Source organism: Octopus bimaculoides, chromosome 3, assembly GCF_001194135.2.
Source record: "Octopus bimaculoides isolate UCB-OBI-ISO-001 chromosome 3, ASM119413v2, whole genome shotgun sequence".
In the NCBI taxonomy this organism is placed as follows: Eukaryota; Metazoa; Mollusca; class Cephalopoda; order Octopoda; family Octopodidae; genus Octopus; species Octopus bimaculoides.
The window spans coordinates 46,875,634-46,895,654 of NC_068983.1; the positions used below are offsets into that span (position 1 = coordinate 46,875,634).

Sequence of the window (20,021 nt, forward strand, 5' to 3'; positions counted from 1 at the left end):
GACTCACGGTCATAGGATCGCGGTTTCGATTCCCAGACCAGGCGTTGTGAGTGTTTATTGAGCAAAAACACCTAAAGCTCCATGAGGCTCCGGCAGGAGGTGGTGGCGAACCCTGCTGTACTCTTTCACCACAACTTTCTCTCACTCTTACTTCCTGTTTCTGTTGTGCCTGTAATTCAAAAGGTCAGCCTTGTCACACTGTGTCACGCTGAATATTCCTGAGAACTACATTAAGGGTACACGTGTCTGTGGAGTGCTCAGTCACTTGCACGTTAATTTCATGAGCAGGCTGTTCCGTTGATCGGATCAACTGGAACCCTCGACGTCGTAAGCGACGGAATGCCAACAACAATATATATTTGTATATGTAGGTATGTATGTATATATATATGTCTATATATCTGTCTCTCTCGCTCTCTCTCTTTCTTTCTTTGTATATACATATATATATTTTATTTTGTAATTGGTCCTTTTTGTATTCGGGAATCAATTCCATTTTGATCAGCACGAAAAACATGGGCAAATGTTGTAACTAAAAAGAAAACTACCAGTTTGAAAAGGGAGAGATCTGTTACCTTGGCAACATGTAGTGATGATGGTCTTGTGAACATATGGGAGCCTTTAACTGTAAGTGGACATCCATTCCTTTGTGTAGCAGCATTTGTTTCGTTTTATTTTCATTTGTATGTCTGTTGTAATGCATTTTTAATTAGCATTGTAATCTTTAATTAACTACAGTTGTGTTAATTAAGAAGGAATGTATTTTATTTGCTTGTTTGCAGGTTAGTAATTTGTTGTTATTCCAATCAATACATAGCTTGGAATGAATCAATCAACAAAGAGCTAGCATTTGGTGGTAGTATTAAAAAGAATGTCTATGGCAGTACCACACGGTACAGCAGATCCAGCAGTCACTCATGAGCGAGTAAGGTATCATACATACATATATTGTAATGGCAGCCTCTCAAGTTCAAGAAAGACATTTCTGCAATTTCTTACTAAAGCATTTTTCTCCCTACGGCCATTTACGATTTTTCTCAGTGATGCAGCAATTATTAAAGCCTATTAAGTCTACCAAATTAAATCTGCCACTGAAGAACTCAAAATACAAAGGATTATAGCTACCACCACAAGGCATCCTGTCTGATGCTATAATAATTCTGTCAATCCAATACTCTCAATTAGCATTCTGCTTTATCCATGTCGAAAGGTTAAAAGGTACTTCAGAGGTTTCTCATTGAATTGACAAGGTCTACATGAAGCTTTTGTATTCATGCCTTCAAACTAATGAAACACTTATCTCAGCCCTGCCATTTTGTCTCCTGCTTATTCAATAGACTCTCATCCTGTCATCTTGGACAGTAGGCAATCTCTGCCATTCCAAATACATTCCATATACTGACAGATTCTTTATTTTCCATTTCACAGTTCTTCTCTTTCATATCTGATAACGCCCTCTGTCCATACATACATTAATACATACATGCATGCATACATACATACATATATGCATACATATGTACATACATTGCAAGTTTAATGTTAAATTGTTGTTACATATAATGTGTCATAAAAAATGTCTGAGTTCAAATTCTGCCGAGTTCAACTTTGCCTTTCATCCTTTCAGGGTCGTTAAATTAAGTACCAGTTGAACACTGGGGTCGATGCAATCGACTCATCCCTTTTTCAAAACTGCTGCCCTTGTGGAAAAATTTGAAACTATTATTATCACTATGTCTAACCAAAATCATAATTTATATATATGTCTGATTATAACATTTTGCTTTCTTTCACAGCTCAAAGAAAACTTCTGTCTTAAAGGTCACTCTGACCAGGTTCTAGGTGTGTCTTGTACCAATAAAGGTGTAATATGTTCTTGTTCAAAAGATGGTTCTCTCCGCATTTGGTCAGTTCCTTCTGGTTCTGATAAAGTCACGGATGATAATGACCACGATGGACCAATAACTGGAATCATTTATTCCCCTATTACCGATACGGTCATCACATCTAGCAGGTAAGTCTTAACCAATGAATTCCATATTGACCTTTAGCATGCATTAGATGCGTCATGTTGCTGTACAAGTTTTCTCCCCTCTCATTGCTACACAATGCACATGTAACTACAAGGGAGAAAACTCATACCCCACCATGATGTGCCAAAGTGTGCTAAAGGTAAATTAAAAAATACATTTTTTTGGCATGAGGCTTTAACTGAAATGTGGTGTTGATAGTGTAGTAATGTATTAACACTATGAGCCCCAAGCATGGGGAGATAATCAGTCTCTGTACTTGAGCTTTAGATTGAAACCCCACATAAAAGTGTACATCATCATTGTTCATCATTATTTTGACATTCACTTTTCTATGCTTATGTGGATTGGAGGGAATTTGTTGAGGCAGATTTTCTATGGCAACCCTCACTTGTCTCCAAACATGGAAGTTATTTTCCCATAATGAGATACGTTTTTCTCAGAAAACTGGAAATGAACAACATTGCTTCTATGATGCTGTTGCTCATTTATAACCATCAAATGATATCAAGACAAAAGTTACACATAAACACACACACAATAAATAACTGTCAGCTGTTAATAAATATCCCTGCAACAGACTGGGTTCTGTTCAAGGGATGATGTCAGTCTGCTTGCCTTCGAATCTACTACTATGTGAAGAAGTGCATTGTGACCAGTGGTATTTAACAACATTTGGTCAACAAAGTGATATATGTGTGTGTGCGTGTATGTAATTATACAATGGATTTCCTTCAGTTTCTGTCTACCAAATTCACTTATGAGATTTTGGTTGACCTGAGACTATAGTAGAAGACACTTAGCCATGCAGTGGGACTGAACCCCAAACCACATGATTGTGAATGAAACAAGCTTCTTAGCCACACAACCAACCCCAACAATAAGTGATCAAACCATTATTATTGGTTTGATCAACAGTTATGTCCTTATAATTGCTGTCCCCTTGAAACTTTTCCTTTTCAATTGCCACCAAGTCATCCTCTGCGCACATTTGTTAATTCTTCATCAGAATCTTCCAAAATTTTTACCTTATCTGTTATAAACAACTTGTTCCTTTGCCTTTTCTTCCTCTGAGTGTCTGAATACAGTAAGCTTCAAATTAAACATATACAACACACACACACACACTCTCTCTCTCTTCGTATATATATATATATATATATAAGTGTAAATAAAGATTACAAACCCCATTCAGGGATCACAAAATCCTATGAAAGTACTGGTTAGTTACCTATACAAAGAATGTTGAACATTAACACTCAACTGCAAGGTAATTTATATAAACTATGGTTTATATATATTTGTTTATTATAATAATAAGATGAGAAAATAGAGAAGTAATTAGCAAATTATTATTTATTTGTCAATTTTTTAATTAAGGAATAATAATTTATCAATTGCCTCTCTATTTTCCCATCTTATTATATGTGTGTGTGTGTATAAATGTAATTATTAGAATACTCAATTAGAACTGACTTTGAGTAGAACAACAACAACATTCTTCTGTATTAACTTAAATTAGTTTGTTCTTGGATTTCTCAAATACATGTGCTCTATTAAATTTTCCTTTATGCCATTTCAGGGATGGAACTGTGAAATTTTGGAATGCTTCCAATTTGACTCGCCCAAAGTGCATCACAACTCTTAAGGTGAGCAAACAGCTGAAGTGCTGCTTTCTATTTTCTTCTTTCTTTCTTTTCTTTTCTCTTTAGTACTTACATATAACTGTGTGCTTTATGGAATAATTAATAAGTTCATATTAACCTGGTGCTGTTTATCAATAAACCAATAGTGTGATTGATTGATTGATTGATGCAGTGGATAGGCGATAGGTAAAATACCTTGGTGCCACATAAAAAGCTCCTGTGCCCATGCCATGGCTTCTTTCAGTTTCCTTCTGCCAAATTCACTCACAAGGCCCTAGTTGACCTGGAGCAATAGTAGAAGGCACTTGCAAACGGTGCCATGGCGTGGGACTGAACCCAGAAACGTGTGGTTGGGAAGCAAGCAAGCTTCTTACCACACAGCCATGCCTGTACCTAGCCAATATATATATATGTATATATATATATAGGTAAAGCAAATTTTAGAGGTAATACTTGATAATTGCAAGCACCTGTATATGCCAGATAGTGGCCGAGGTGAAAGAATAAATTAAAAAGGTAAAATTAAAATTAAATTTTAATTTTACGTTTATAATTTATATATATATATGTGTGTGTGTGTGTGTGTGTATATATATATATATATATATATATATATATATATATATATATATGGATAAAGATGGCTATGGTCAGTCTATGGGGCTACCCTGGGTTTCATGTCTATAAAGCGCTTGGATGTGAAACCCAGGGTAATCCCATAGACCAGCCACAACCACCTTTATCTAATTACTCTACTGCTCAATAACTTAGAGTGTGTTTCTCTTTTGGATTTATGATTTACTGGTGATGGTTGGCTAACCATGTATTTTCTTTGTGGTAGCACACCTGTTTCTGTCTTCATTCCTGATCTCTCTCTGGCCAGGTAACCTTGTGCTTCCTCTACAGCAAGACACCTGTTTCTGTTTCACTATAACCTCTCATCATCCAACACAAGATCACCTCCTCCAATGCCTCCTCCCCTCTTGAAAGTTTTTTTTTTTTGGTCTTGCAAGTACTTGGTGACCCTGTCAGTGTAGGTACCACTTAAAAGCACCCAGTCCACACTATAAAGTGGTTGGTGTTAGGAAGGGCATCCAGCTGTAAAAACCTTGCCAAAACTGACCTCGCCTGTGCTTGTGCCATGTAAAAAGCACTAAGTTCACTCTGCTGAGTGGTTGGTGTTAGGAAGGGCATCCAGCTGTAGAAATCCTGCCAAAACAGTCACAGAGGTCTGGTGCAGGCTTCTGCCTGGCCAACTCTTGTGAAACTGTCCCACCCATGCTAGCATGGAAGGCAGCTGTTAAACGATGATGATGATGATATATATATATATATGCATATGTATATTTATCTATCTTTTTCTCTCTCTTTCCCCCTCTTTCTCTCTCTCTATATATAAATATATATATATATGGGAGTGTATAAAGAATTATACACAGAGAGGAGACCCATAACAAGACTTCTTACACGCTAAAATGGGCGGTTAAACTCAAACCATGAAATAAATGTGCTCGCTGGATCCTTATGCATTATGGATTCAAATCAAGCATGCAAGAGGCTTCTTTCAGTTTCCATGTACCAAATGTACTTATAATGCTTTGATGATATAATAGAATACACTTGCCCAAGGTGCCACATAATGAGAGTGAACCTGAAATGACATGGTTGGGAATCAGTTTTTTTAATTTTTTGTTTATTTTTTAGTTAAGTTGGATTGTCTTTCCTGTTTACAAACCACGCAAAATATCACACAAAACAAGAGCCTGGAACCTGTCTTCAGCTCTGCTTGCCAAGCATTTACGAGGAAAGAAATTGATAAAAAATATTTTCAAGAAAAATTATTCTGAGAACAAGGTGGGGGTGAGAGTGGGTGGAGGAAAGGGAGACCCCCCCCCACCAAAAAAAAAAAAACAAGATTAAACGTAAACCCACCACCTTCCTTCCAAAATGGGAATGTTTTATTTTATGGTTTCTGTGTCCTGAATTCTATTTTGACATTGAAGATTGGGTTGCTGTCAATAACATAATATTCAAGTTTAATTTTGTTGCTTTTTATTGATTTCAGCTGAGTGAGTCTTCCATCAATTGTATGTGTTTTTATGATGTCAAAGGCACCATGTTTGCTACGGGTACAGACAACAGAACCATCGTAGTTTGGCAAATAGTTCCACAGAGAGCGACGTACACTGTCAAGTAAAGAATTATTTTTTCATTTATTCGTTTTTTTTTGTTTTCGTTTATTATTTGCCTTTGATTTCGCTCCCTCACCTTCTTTGGATTTTTATTTTTTTCTTCTTATTCTCCATTTCATCAAAATGATAATAATAATAATGATGATGATGATGACGATGATGATGATGATGATGATAAATGTCAATGTTTAGGAAAAATGTTGGATGTTCAAGCAAAGCACACATGCTATAATGGAATGGGTTAATAATGATGGTGATGGTGGTGGTGGTGGTGATGATGTTGGTGGTGGTGCTGATTATGGTGATGATGATGACAATAATGATACGATGATGAGAAGGAAAAGGAAGTGGAGGAGATAAATTTGTTGAGAAATTGATGACATGCATGAGACAGATTGGGTTGGGGGTGGGGAGGAAGATAACTAGTGTGAGAGTGGTGGTGGTAGTGGTGGTGGTGGGGAGTGATGACAGAGCTAGAAATGTAGTGAAAGGTGATAATAATAATAGTAATGATAATAATAATAATAATAATAATAATAATAATAATAATAATAATTACAGCAATAAAGGCGATAACGATGATTATGACAGTTACATTTATTGAAGGTTAATGGGAAGGATAATAGTTATGGTGATGGCAGCTTAACTCTGCTGCTGATGTTTTTATTGCATCTCACACACAAACACACGCACACCAACACACATGCACAGCATCATACACACTCCAACACATGCACACACACATTCTGATCAGTCTTCAATGAGAACATCTATGGTCAAAAGTCTTCTAACTATGACCATCTTGTCTTATTTTCATGCATTGTTTATCAAGGACTGCATTATCTGATGCGGCCTTTTCTGTTTTTTAATAAGACTTCAGAGGGCAATTAGGGTTGATTTGGTTGCTGTAGAGAAAAGCTCAATGTGATGATGAGCAAGGAGATATGATTGTTGTTGAAGTTGAAATCAAATACTGCAAACCACAAAACAGAGAATAGGAGGAAGAAAACCCAGATTCACATAGATCAGGAGTTCTCGACCGGGGTCCATATAAGGTCTTTGGGGCTCAGCGCAACAAAATAGTAAATTGTCTACAATAGTATTTTAAGGGCCCCTGAAAAAATTATGCTTTGCCTCAGTGGTCTTGTGGGTATAGACACAGAGCTGTAGCAACGTGAAACCATGCTTGACAAGGTTCGATTCTGCCTCTCGGCGGTTGATGTTCTTGTTTAGTTTTTAAGACTTTTAAGGACTTTCGAGCGAGATCGTTGCCAGTACCACTGGACTGGCTCCTGTGCAGGTGGCACGTAAAATACACCATTTTGAGCATGACCGTTGCCAGTACTGCCTGACTGGCCTTCGTGCCGGTGGCACATAAAAGCACCCACTACACTCTCGGAGTGGTTGGCGTTAGGAAGGGCATCCACCTGTAGAAACTCTGCCACATCAGATTGGAGCCTGGTGTAGCCATCTGGTTTCACCAGTCCTCAGTCTAATCGTCCAACCCATGCTAGCATGGAAAGCAGACGTTAAACGATGATGATGATGATGATGATTTATGTATTGCAAGAAACAGCTGGGTTCCATAAGGCTGCAAGCTGGCAGAAATGTTAGCACGCCAGGCAAAATGCCTAGCGGTATTTCGTCTGCCATTATGTTCTCTGAGTTCAAATTCCGCCGAGGTTGACTTTGCCTTTCATCCTTTCGGGGTCGATAAATTAAGTCCCAGTTACGCACTGGGGTCGATGTAATCGACTTAATCCGATTGTCTGTCCCCTCTATGTTTAGCCCCTTGTGGGCAATAAAGAAATAAGCAACAGCTGGGTTCCTTTCTCTAACGTTTTATATAATTCAACCTACACAAGATAATGTGTGGAAAACAAAATAGGAAATTTTGAAAGAAGTTTCTATAAAATTAGTTTTTAAACATCAAATAGTGATGGAGGTTCACCAGGATAAAATAGTAATTAAAGGGGTCCATAGATAAAAAAAATTGTTGAGAACCCCTGACATAGATCCTCACTACAGGTTCTTTCAGTGGTATTCATGGCCAAGCAGTAGGCATCACAGTACAGGGAAATAGGATCACCTGAAGATCTTGGGTTTAATCCTCACTAAAGATAGCATTTCAAAAACAGCAGGAGGGCATCGAGAAGTCATACCCTAGTATAGTTTCTGAGTTCTAATCCAGTTCATGAAAGCTTGACTTAATCTTTGTTGATGCCAAAATGACAATCATAATAGATTAAGATAATGGATCAAAAAACAGCTGAACGGAAAGAAAGAAAAGCTTTACATCACTGTCATCTGTGTCATCGTCATCACCATCGTAATGATGATGATGATGATCATTATTTTTATTGTCATTTCATCAACATCATTATTATGATTATTGTCATCATCATCATCGTCATCATTGTCCTTGTGATTGTCATTGCCATCATCGTCCATCACCCTAATTATCATCATCGTTATTGTCATCTGTCTTTGGAAATGCACAGCAGGGTGTCCCATCCCCCCACAACAACCCATCCCACTCCAGGGGAAACTGTTCAACTTGGTAAAATACCGACTGATTGTTGTAGTTGAGTGTATGTATGTGTGTTCTTTTACTCTTTTACTTGTTTCAGTCATTTGACTGTGGCCATGCTGGAGCACCGCCCTTGGCCAAACAAATCAGCCCCAGGACTTATTCATTGTAAGCCTAGTACTTATTGTATCAGTCTTGTTTGCTGAACTGCTAAGTCACAGAGACGTAAACACATCAACATCGGTTGTCAAGCAATGTTTGGGGGACAAATATACACACATACAACAGGCTTCTTTCAGTTTCCATCTACTAAATCCACTCACAGGGCTTTGGTCGGCCTGAGGCTATAGTAGAAGACACTTGTCCAAGGTGCCACACATTGGGACTGAACCCGGAACCATGTGGTTGGAGAGCAAACCTCTTACCACACAGCCACTCCTGTACCTGTGTATGTGTACAAAATCTAGAGATCTATACATCATACTTAAAGCATACTATTGAAAGTCTTTTAAACTCTGGTATTTATCTCAAGATCTCTGTCTCTCTGTCTCACTATATCTTTTCATAATCGGTCACAAGGTCACCTCCTCCAATGGCCCCGCCCTTCTCAAAGGATTTGTGTCTTGCAAGTTACTTAGTGACCCTGCCGATGCTGATACCACATAAAAAAAAAAATATCCAGTCTGCACTGTAAAGTGGTTGGCATTTGGAAGGGCATCCAGCTGTAAAAACCTTGCTAAAACTGACCCCGCCTGTGCTTGTGTCACATAAAAAGCATTCAGTCCACTTTGCTGGGCAGTTGGTGTTAGGAAGGACATCCAGCTGTAAAAACCCTACCAAAACAGACCCAAGTCTGGTGCAGGCTCCTGTCAAATCGTCCAACCCATGCCAGCGTGGAAGGCAGACATTAACGATGAAGATGATGATGATGCTTTCTCGAGATGAATACCATAATAGTGCTTCATCCATTAATAACAAATAAATTCTTAATCTTTCCATTTAGGAAAATGAAAGAGTATACATTAGACACACCGGTTGTTGGCTTAGAATCTTGGCCAACAACTGAGCGCCAAACGATGCTGGATGTACTGATTTCTTACACACGGAAAACTACACTAACACTTTATACATTGAGCACTGAAGCTATCGAAAAAGATGATGGGTAAGTTGATGGGGAATCTTTTCCTTTTATTTTTTAAAAAATTTGTGAACTGTTATTATCTTCTGTCTTTTATTTGTTTTATTCATTGGACTGTGGCTATGCTGGGGCACTTCCTTGAAGGATTTAATTGAACAAATCAACTCCAGTATATTATTTTAAAGTCTGGTGCTTATTCTGTTGAACCTACTAAGTTATGGGGGACATAAACAAACCATCAATAACTGTCAAGTGGTGGGGGAGACAAACACAACACAAACTCAAAGACACACACATATATATGCATTGGCCTTCCACATAGTTTCCATCTACCATGTATTTTTTTTATAAATCTGATGCTTATTCTATTGGTCTCTTGACATAAACCTGCACCAATTGTCAGGCAATGGTAGAGGCAAACACAACCGATCTCCCACACAGATATATATATGGAAACCTTATTTGTTATTGTGGTTTCGTGGCACAAAGCAAAGCAGGCCTTGCCATCCACTCAAAAAAACACATAGTAAATGATTCACAAGAACTCAAGCAAACTAAGTCCTCACCTTGTTCTATTTGCCAAAAGGTTTGCAAGTTGCCAGCAGGCCTCAGGATACATATTTGTGTCCACAGAACATGATTAACCATTTCGTTACCAACCCAGCTGAAACCAGCTCTGGCTCTGAGTACAAATATCATTTTTTCAAAACTTATGACAGTTCCTGTCAAACCATCCAACCCAAGGCAGCATGGAAAGCAGACATTAAATGATGATGATGATGATATAGTGATAAAAAACACAAAAATGTATGAGTAGCAGATGAACAATGTCCAGTGGCAGCAGTGAGATTGCTAAATATGCATTTCTACATTTTTGAGCATCATCAATAGCCAACATCCACTAGGACTGCATGCCAGGAAAAATTTAGTCTCTACTGTTGTAGAAAAGCAGTGATTAACAAGACACTGGTGGTCACATTTAACTGGCAGGCTAGATTAATGTTCATTATTAGCAATGGAAGCTGTATTAATTCAAAATAACATCTTGTATATCTTACAAAGCATGAATATACTGTTGAAAGCCTTGAAACTGCAGTATTCATCTCGCGAAAGTATTTCATATAGTGATATAAAACACAGAAATGAGTAGCAGACAAAAAAATATCTAGTAGCAGTGATGGAATTGCTAAATATGTATTTCTGCCTTTATGAGAATCATCAATAGTAGGTATCTTCTAGCAACTGTATGCTTAGACAAATGTAGCCTCTACTGAAGTAGAAAAACAGTGATTAATGAATCACTGGTGTTGCAGATTTTACTCAGCTGGCCAGATAGGTAAGATTATGTTATTAGCAACGGAAATGGTATTGGTTCAGAATAGCATTCTGTATATGTTGCTTAATGTGGATATACTGGAGAAAGCCACAGAATTGTAGTATTCATCTTAAGGAAGCTTTTCACATATTAGGTTGAGGAAAAAGTTTGTGTGCTGTATTAAAATAAAGCTTTTTTATATATTTTCCTGATGTGTGTGTTCATTCAGTTCATGTCATGTTTAATGGTGACTCACTGTTAAAAAGTACCCAAGATGTGTTCATCAAAAACATGCTCTGTTTCAACAAGACAATGCAAAGCCACATACCGCCAGAAAGACCAGCAACAAGATTGAAGAATTGGATGGCGTGGAAGTTCTGCTGCACCCAGCTTGTAGTTCAGACATTGCTCCATCTTATTTCTTTATTGCCCACAAGGGGCTAAACACAGAGGAGACAAACAAGGACGGACAAAAGGATTAAGTCAATTGCATCGACCCCAGTGCATAACTGGTACTTAATTTATCGACCCTGAAAGGACGAGAGGCAAAGTCGACCTCGGCGGAATTTGAACTCAGAACGTAACGGTAGATGAAATACCACTAAGCATTTCGCCCTGCATGCTAACGATTCTGCCAGCTCGCTGCCTTCTGACTATGGTCCATCTGACTACTGTCTCTTCTGATCAATGCAGCATTTTATGAAAGGTCATCAATTTGAGTCATTTGATGAAGCTGAAGAAGCCTGTCGAGAATTTTTCGATTCAAAGCTGAAGGATTGGTACTTTGACCAAATCCGAAAGCTTGCAGATCATTGGCAGGAGGTCATGGAAAATGATTGTCTTTATTTTGAAGAATAGTTGTTGTTAATTTTGAATAAATTCTTGCATAAAAAAATCATTATTTTAACACGGCATACAAACTTTTTCCTCAGCCTAGTATTTGTAGAGTGCTAAAAAGCAGAGAAGTGTATCTGCAACAGGTGAAAAGCATCCAACAGCAGCAACAGTGAAATTGCTAAATCTAAATTTCTTCTTCTTCTAGCTAGTACAGAGAGACAACAAGGTAACACTATTAGTAGGACAGGTTGGAAAGGTGAGAGTAAAGTGTAGTGTTAGAAAGAAGCAGGGGATGCTATACTAAGAGAAGTTAGTATGGGTATGAGTTGAGGCACTTCTGAACGTGATAGGAGAAATGAAGGGAGAAATGAACAGGCAAAAAATAAAGTGACAATAGCAATGGAGAAACGAAAAGCTAAAAATGAAAAATGGCAAAATTGAAAAAAGTGATGGAAAGTTTGAGGCAGTGTGAAAGGGTGAGGTTTTAATAAACCAACACATTATCTTCTTTGAGTGTCATCTGCAACAAGTATCCACTAGCAACTGCATGCTTAAACAAATTTAGCCTCAACAGAGCACTAACAGCACTGTCCGAGCGTGTTCATTGCCAGAGCAGCTGTCTGGCTTCCATGCTAGTGGCCCGTAAATAGCACCATTTGAGCGTGATCATTACCAGCATCGCCTTCTGGCACTTGTGCTGGTGCACGTTAGAAAATCATTTGAGCGAGGTCGTTGCCAGTACCACTGGACAGGCTCCCGTGTAGGTGGCACGTAAAAAACACCTTTTTGAGCGTGGCCGTTGCCAGTACCGTGTGACTGGCCCTCGTGCCAGTGGCATGTAAAAGCACCCACTACACTCTCGGAGTGGTTGGCATTAGGAAGGGCATCCAGTTGTAGAAACTCTGCCAGATCAGATTGGAGTCTGGTGCAGCATTCTGGCTTGCCAGTCCTCAGTCAAATCGTCCAACCCATGCTAGCATGGAAAGCGGACGTTAAACGATGATGATGATGATGATGATATAGAGAAATAGTGATTCACAAATCACTTGTAATGCAATTAGTTGGTAAGCTGAATAAAATTTCATTATCAGTGACAGAAGCAGTACTAATTCAAGAAAGCAACCTGTATATCATACTTAAAACATACATTGTTGAAAGCCTGCTAAACTGCAGTATTTGTTGAGAGAAAGTATCTCATATAGATGTATAGTGCTAAAAAACATGGAAAAGATAACTTTAGAAATTTAATATAATAAATTCAAAAATCCAATATTGTAACTCAGACATTCTATTTATTCAATGTATTGAATTTTATTCACAATTTTCCAGTGAAGAAAATGTTGTGAAATTCTCTTCAGTCAAACTAAAGGACAAAATACTGATAATTAGTATAACTGATGACCGAAATTTTCTCGTATGGGAAGCAACTAATAAGGTAAGGTCTATGTTTTTATGATCTCTTGTTTTTCTCTCCCCACTTTTTTCTTGCTTTTGCTTTTGTTTTTAATGTAATAATAACAATCATCATCATTGTCTTAATGTCTGTCATTTTTCCATGTGAAGGCACGTGGCTTGGTGGTTAGGATATTTGACTTATTATCATAAGGTCATGATTTCAATTCCCAGCAGTGCTTTGTGTCCTTGAGCAAGGCACTATTTCATGTTGCTTCAGTCCACTCAGCTGTCAGAAATAAATTGTACCTATATTTCAAAGGGCCAGCTTTGTTACATTCCATTTCATGCTGAATCTCCCTAAGAATTACATTAACGGTACTTATGTCTGAGAAGTGGTCAGCCACTTACTCCTTAATTTCATGAGATAGCTGTTCCATTGATCGAATCAACTGGAAACCTCATCATCATAACTAACAGAGTACTAGTTCTTATTTTGCCATGCTAGGGATGATAAACCCATCACCTTCAACCAAAATTGATTCCACTCTTTTGTGAAAGCATGTTCAGCTGTGGAGAAATATTACCTTGCATGGAAACCGGTGGGGTTGGTGACAGAAAGGGCGATACTCTGTCTTGTCAATACCCTATCTTGTCAATACCCTGCCTTGTCAACACTGTCTTGTCAATACTCTGAATTGTCAATGTTCTGTCTTGTCAATATTGTCTTGACAATACTCCATCTTGTCAATGCCCTGTTTTGTCAACACTCTGTCTTGTTAATACTCTGTCTTGTCAACATCCTGTCTCGTCAACATTCTGTCTTATCAATACTCTGCTTTGTCAGTAGTCTGTTTTGTCAATACCCTGTCTTGTCAACACTGTCTTGTTAATACTGTTTTTTCAATACCCTGTCTTGTCAATATTCTGTCTTGTTAAAACTCTGCTTTGTCAGTAGTCTGTTTTGTCAATACTCTGTCTTGTCAACACTCTGCCTTGTCAATACCCTGCCTAGTCAATACTCTGTCTTGTCTATAGTCTGTCTTGTCAATTGTATGTCTTGTCAGCTCCTGTCAAACAGTTCAAACCATGCCAGCATGGAAAACAGACATTAAAAGATGATGATGATGATGATGATGTGTGTTTATATTTTTCAGAACGGTGAAACTTCTATAATGCTAGAGCATACAATAGAAACAGACTGGCTACTTACTCCTGAAACACTTCTGACTGCTGTTTTTGTGACAGAGAAGCTCACTTTCATTGGGGACAGTTCTGGTCAAGTTCATTGGCAAGATAACAGTTTCAAATATGATGATGATAAAGATAAAAGGAAGAACATCACAACATTAACGGTAATAAAAACTAGAAAACAAATATTTGCCTTTATTTCAGAGTATTTGTTTATTTTCATGTTGTCTTTTCTTCTTTAATTTTTTCTTCAGATATCTTTTACATCATATTGCATATTAAAACCAATGAGAGAAAACGAGATAGGGATAAAAGGAAAGAGAGAAAGAAAGAAATAGATAGATAATGATAAGGTGGATAAGCCTATAAATGTGGTCACTCATCCTGCTAAAAATAGTGACCAAATCTCCTTCAAATCATACCCACTGCTTTTAAATAAGAAAAGATATAATGGGTAGTGTTAATGATGTAGGTGAAAAGAAAAAAAGACAGGATGATCATAATTGGTAGCATTGGTACCAATAATAATAATCCTTTCTATTATAGACATAAAGCCTGAAGTTTTGGGGAAGGGGACTAATCAATCACATCAACCCCAGGATTTCACTGGTACTTAATTTATCGACCCCCCAAAAGGATGAAAGGCAAAGTTGACCTCGGCAGAATTTGAACTCAGAACGTAACGGCAGGCGAAACACCACTAAGCATTTTACCCGATGTTCTAACAATTCTACCTGCTTGCCACGTTACAAATAATAATAATAATAAGAAGAAGAAGGAACCTTTTTGCTTTTTATTAAACATATGTTTACAAATGTATCATTGCTAGGAATTCAATTTTCTTTTTGAGCAGGACTCTAATTCTCCCTGCAACAATACTTCCAAGCTAATAGAGCTACAGCCTTTGCTCTGTTTCTTCTGAGAAATATTTCCCATGTTAGAAATCAATTTATCATCTGTTTAACTCTTGCGAGTTTAGCATTAAGCACTGATTTTTATGATTTTCTATGGCTCACAGATTCTTTCATGATTTTTACTTTGTAAACCCCGAGAGAACATTGGAATGATTTGCTGTTTCTATTAATATTTCTTTAGTATTTTTTATAGCAAAAATATAAAAAAAAAAAAAAAAAAAAAAAAAAAAAAAAAAAAGAGAAAAACACTCCTCTTAAATGCCACAATAAACTTTATTGGAACATAGCATATCTTGTCTTCAATGTAGCTAACACTAATTTGGTTGTGTTGCTCACAAACCCCCGGAATAGAAATAAACAATATTCATGTTTTCAGAAATAAGCTGTCAATGTTTGAATAAGATGAATGATATCAAGGGAAATAATAATAATAATGATAATAATAATAATAATAATTTCAGGAAGACACTCAGCAAGAAATGGAAACAAAATTGAAAGAATAATATTATTAATAATAATAATATAGGTTATGAGTGATAGTGGTGTCAATTAGACCCAGAAGTTTCAGGTAATGCTGAGTAAGTGCTATGGGTAGACCACAGTTAAGCTCCAGGTTCGGTGATTATGCGAATAAGGGGTCCAACATAGGTCATATATCAGCGTGTGAATATAAGAATTTACTTTTCATAATGAGATAAAAAAAAACAAGGCTGTGTAAATTATAGAACATTTATGTTCTATTTCTAAATATTCTATAATGTACAAAGCCTTGGGTTTTTTTATCTCATTACGAAAATAAATCCTTATAATAATAATAATAATAATCATCATCATCATTTAACGTCCGTTTTCCATGCTAGCATGGTTGGACGATTTGACTGAGGACTGGTGAACCAGATGGCTACACCAGACTCCAATCTGATCCGAGAGTGTAGTGGGTGCTTTTTATGTGCCACCAATAATAATGGTAATAATAATGATAATATTAGTAATGATATTTTCTACTTAAAGCAGAAGGCCTAAAATTTGCAGGGAGGGGACTAGTCAATAACATCGACCCTAGTGTACCACTGGTATTTAATTTATTGACCCCTGAAGGACGAAAGGCAAAGTTGACCTTGGTGGAATTTGAACTCAGAATGTAAAGACGAACGAAATGCTGTTAAGAATTTTGTCTGGTGTGCTAATGATTCTGCCAGCTAAGGCCTGAAATTTGTGAGAGGGACTTAATTTATTGTCCCTGAAAGGATTGAAGAGCAAAGTCAACCTCAGTGGAATTTGAGCTCAGAACATAGCGATGAGTGAAATATCACTAAGCACTTCTTCCAGTGTGCTAACGATTCTGCCAGCTCACAGCCTTAAAAAATAATAATACTAATACTAATAATAATTTTTTCTACTCTAGGCACAATGTCCAGAATTCTTGGGGGCGGGAGCCAGTCAATTAGATTGACTCCAGTACTCAGCTGGTACTTAATTTATTGACCCTGAAAGGATGAAAGGCAAAGTCAACCTTAGCAGAATTTGAATATAATAATAATAATAATAATGTCAGGATGACATTCGGCAAGACATGGAATGAAAATTGAAAGAAGAAGAAAAAATATGATAATAATAAATATTATTATTATTATTACTTTTTTCCCTCTTGGTAGAAAAATGTCATCATAAAAATGTACATATTTTGTTTGTTTTTTTTTAAATGAAATTCGTATTGGAGAAATTGCCAAAATTGTTACTTTTACCTTCAGGAATATAATATGTACATTATGTTAGACAATATTCAAAAATGTTATTACCTATGTCAGCAAAATGTATTAAATTATTCCTAAATTGTATTCTTTTTCCTAGACAAAAGTAATGTAGATAACATAAATAAAATTTTCGAAGGAGTTTTCTCTTTAAATTTATGTCTTTTACTGATAGTATGTTTTGAATACTTGTGCAAATCTGTATATTTTGGCAACAGATATTTCAATATTTCCTCATCTTAATACCTTTTATCATTTATTTTTTACTTGTTTCTGTCTTTGAACTGTGGCTATGCTGGAGCACTGCCTTGAATGGTTTAGCTGAACAAATCAAGTCCAGTACTTAGTTTTTTGTTTCTAAGATTCATACTTATTTTATCTGTCTCTTTTGTCAAGCTGCTAAGTTACAGAGACATAAACAAACAGACAAACAAACACTGGTTGTCATGTGATGGATAGTGACAAGAACAGAGTCAAAGACACACATATATATTTGACAGGCTTCCATACAGTTTCCGTCTATGAAATCCTCTCACAAGGCATTGATTAACCTGGAACTAAAGTAGAAAACAGTTGTCTGCATAGGATTGTTCCATAGATCTAGGCAATGAAACTCATGTGGAAAGTAGTGTACATTTCAAATTAAGCTGCCAGTGATTAGCCAAGAGAGTATTTCGGTATTCTATTTAATGACATATTGTTAATAATGTTATTCAGTAAATTTGATTGCATTTTTGTTTATATTTTCTTTTTACTCTTCAGTTTTGTTGTTGTTTAAAATGTTATATTTTTCTGACTAGAAATAACATTCATTTTGTAGGTTCAACGAAATGTTGCAATCACTTGTATACTGGTCATTGATGAGATTATCGTGACAGCAAGTGCTGACAATGTACTGCGTATGTGGAAGATGGATATGGAACAGGTAAAGTGATTTTTTTTTTTTTTGCAATATTGTTGTTATTGTTGACATCATAAGAATTTATAAACCTTCGAGAAAATGTGAAATAATTTGTTTTTGGTTAAGTGTATCTTGAAGCACATCAAGGTATCTTTTGTTGTTTACTTGTTTCAGTCAATCACCTATGACCATGCTGGGGTACCATCTTATTTATCTGTCTCTTTTTTTGAACTGTTAAGTTACAGGGATGTGGTTGAACCAACACTGATTGTCAAGCTGTTATGTGGGGATGGGGGGTACAAACATAGACACCAAAAACTCACATACACACACATACATATGACAGGCTTCTTTTAGTTTCCATCTATCAAATCCACCCCTAAGGCTTTGGTTGGCTCAAGGCTATATTGAAGACACTTGCCCAATATGCCACACAGTGGAACTGAATCCAGAACTGTGTGGTTGGGTATACAATTCTTATCAAACAGCCACACCTGTGCCTATAAAATAAATAATTTAAATAATAAACCTTTGCCAATCTTTATTCAAAAGTGTTTTTCAGAACAATATTTACATGCTTATTGCTTATAACTTTATGTGCTTCACGATTCACTATTCCCCCCCCCCCCCCAAAAAAAAAATAATCGTTATTTCTATATTTGGGGATCATGGGCTTTCTGATGGCTAATAAACCCAATAAGCCCGATTCTTGCCCTAAACAGCCTATTGCAAGAATCACATTGGATTGTAGGTACTGGTTGAGGGTGGGTCGCCCTATCTTTCCTGCATTGTCATTTCATTCCCATTTCTGTCATTCAAACTAAACAGCACCTATGACACTCTCACCACATCAAGTAGGAATTGATGGGGTATATGAAGCTCATAGGCCCTTCCTCCCCCACTTCTGACACACCTCCCACCAAAAAAAAAAGTTAAAATACACCATATCTGAGTCAATTACATAACTTTTAATTATATTTCTATTTATTTTTTAATTTCAGATTGCTCAGTTTTACTGCTTAGCACCTGTAACCAATATGACTTTCTGCCAACGGACACAGACCGGAGATATTCATATCGTTGTTGGAGACCAACTCGGCAAAATCTACTTTCTAACATTAAAGTTTTAAATGTTTTTTTTTTATAAATTTAATTTCTAAATAGAAATGCCTTAAAAAAAAAACAAAAAAAAACAAACAAGACAAAATAAATATTATCCCAAGTATTGCCAAGGTCATCTTAGCTTTTTCGTTTTTTAATTCAGGACTAGTAAAACAAAGTACAAATGTAGTACTGCAATGAACGGAATCTACTAAACCGTTCCTCTCAGACTTCAGGCCTTGTGCCTATATTAGAAACAATTGCTGGCAGAATCGTTGGAGTATGAAAGAAAAATCTTTGTGGTATTTGTTCCAGCTGTATATATTCTGAGTTCAAATACCACTGAGTCCAATTTTGTCTTTCATATCATACTTCTAGGGTGGGTAAAATAAAATACCAGAAAACTACTACTGCCCTTCAAAATTGCTGGCCTTGTATCTAAATTAGAAACTACTGTTGCTAGCATTATGATTATTATTGTTATTATTCAAATTCTGCTGAGGTTGATTTTGCCTTTCAGCCGTTCATGGTCGATAAAATAAGTACCAGTTGAACACTGGGGTTGATGGAATCAACCTCTCCCAAATTTTCAGGCCTTGGGCCTTCAGTAGTAATGACTCTTTATACCATTATCATTAATACTTCTTTTTACTTTTCCTTAAACATTGCATTTTTGTACCTCCCTTATTAATCACTTTTCCTTAGAATTTTTTTTTCTTTTTTCTGAATAAAAACAAAAAGTAAAAAAAACAGCCATCTCTTAATACTCAGATTTCAAATCCTCACAGAATCAATTTTGCCTTTTGAGGAGTCAATAAAATAAGTACTAGTCCAGTACTGGTTTTTTATTTAATTATTTATTTATTTATTTTATTATTATTATTATTATTATTATTGTTATTATTGTTGTTGTAGGTGGTGAGCTGGCAGAATTGTTAGCACACGGGACGAAATGCTCAGCACTATTTTGCCCGTTGCTACGTTCTGAGTTCAAATTCCACCGGTGTTGATTTTGCCTTTTGAGGAGTCAATAAAATAAGTACTAGTCCAGTACTGGTTTTTTATTTAATTATTTATTTATTT

At 36.6% G+C, this 20,021-nt stretch overlaps 1 protein-coding gene across 1 annotated transcript in view; it reads left to right on the forward strand.

The window, feature by feature from the left end:
- The window catches only part of LOC106875605 (telomerase protein component 1), a 214,501-nt gene extending 194,710 nt beyond the window's left edge, over positions 1-19,791 (forward strand). Inside the window, exons 52-60 of the mRNA XM_052966744.1 lie at positions 506-627; positions 1,797-2,014; positions 3,613-3,679; positions 5,742-5,869; positions 9,402-9,560; positions 13,018-13,123; positions 14,238-14,435; positions 17,757-17,861; positions 18,839-19,791. Of these exons, the coding sequence (XP_052822704.1) occupies positions 506-627; positions 1,797-2,014; positions 3,613-3,679; positions 5,742-5,869; positions 9,402-9,560; positions 13,018-13,123; positions 14,238-14,435; positions 17,757-17,861; positions 18,839-18,967 (1,232 nt within the window). The 3' untranslated portion in view covers positions 18,968-19,791. The remainder of the gene's footprint in view (positions 1-505; positions 628-1,796; positions 2,015-3,612; positions 3,680-5,741; positions 5,870-9,401; positions 9,561-13,017; positions 13,124-14,237; positions 14,436-17,756; positions 17,862-18,838) is intronic.
- Positions 19,792-20,021: the final 230 nt, after the last annotated feature.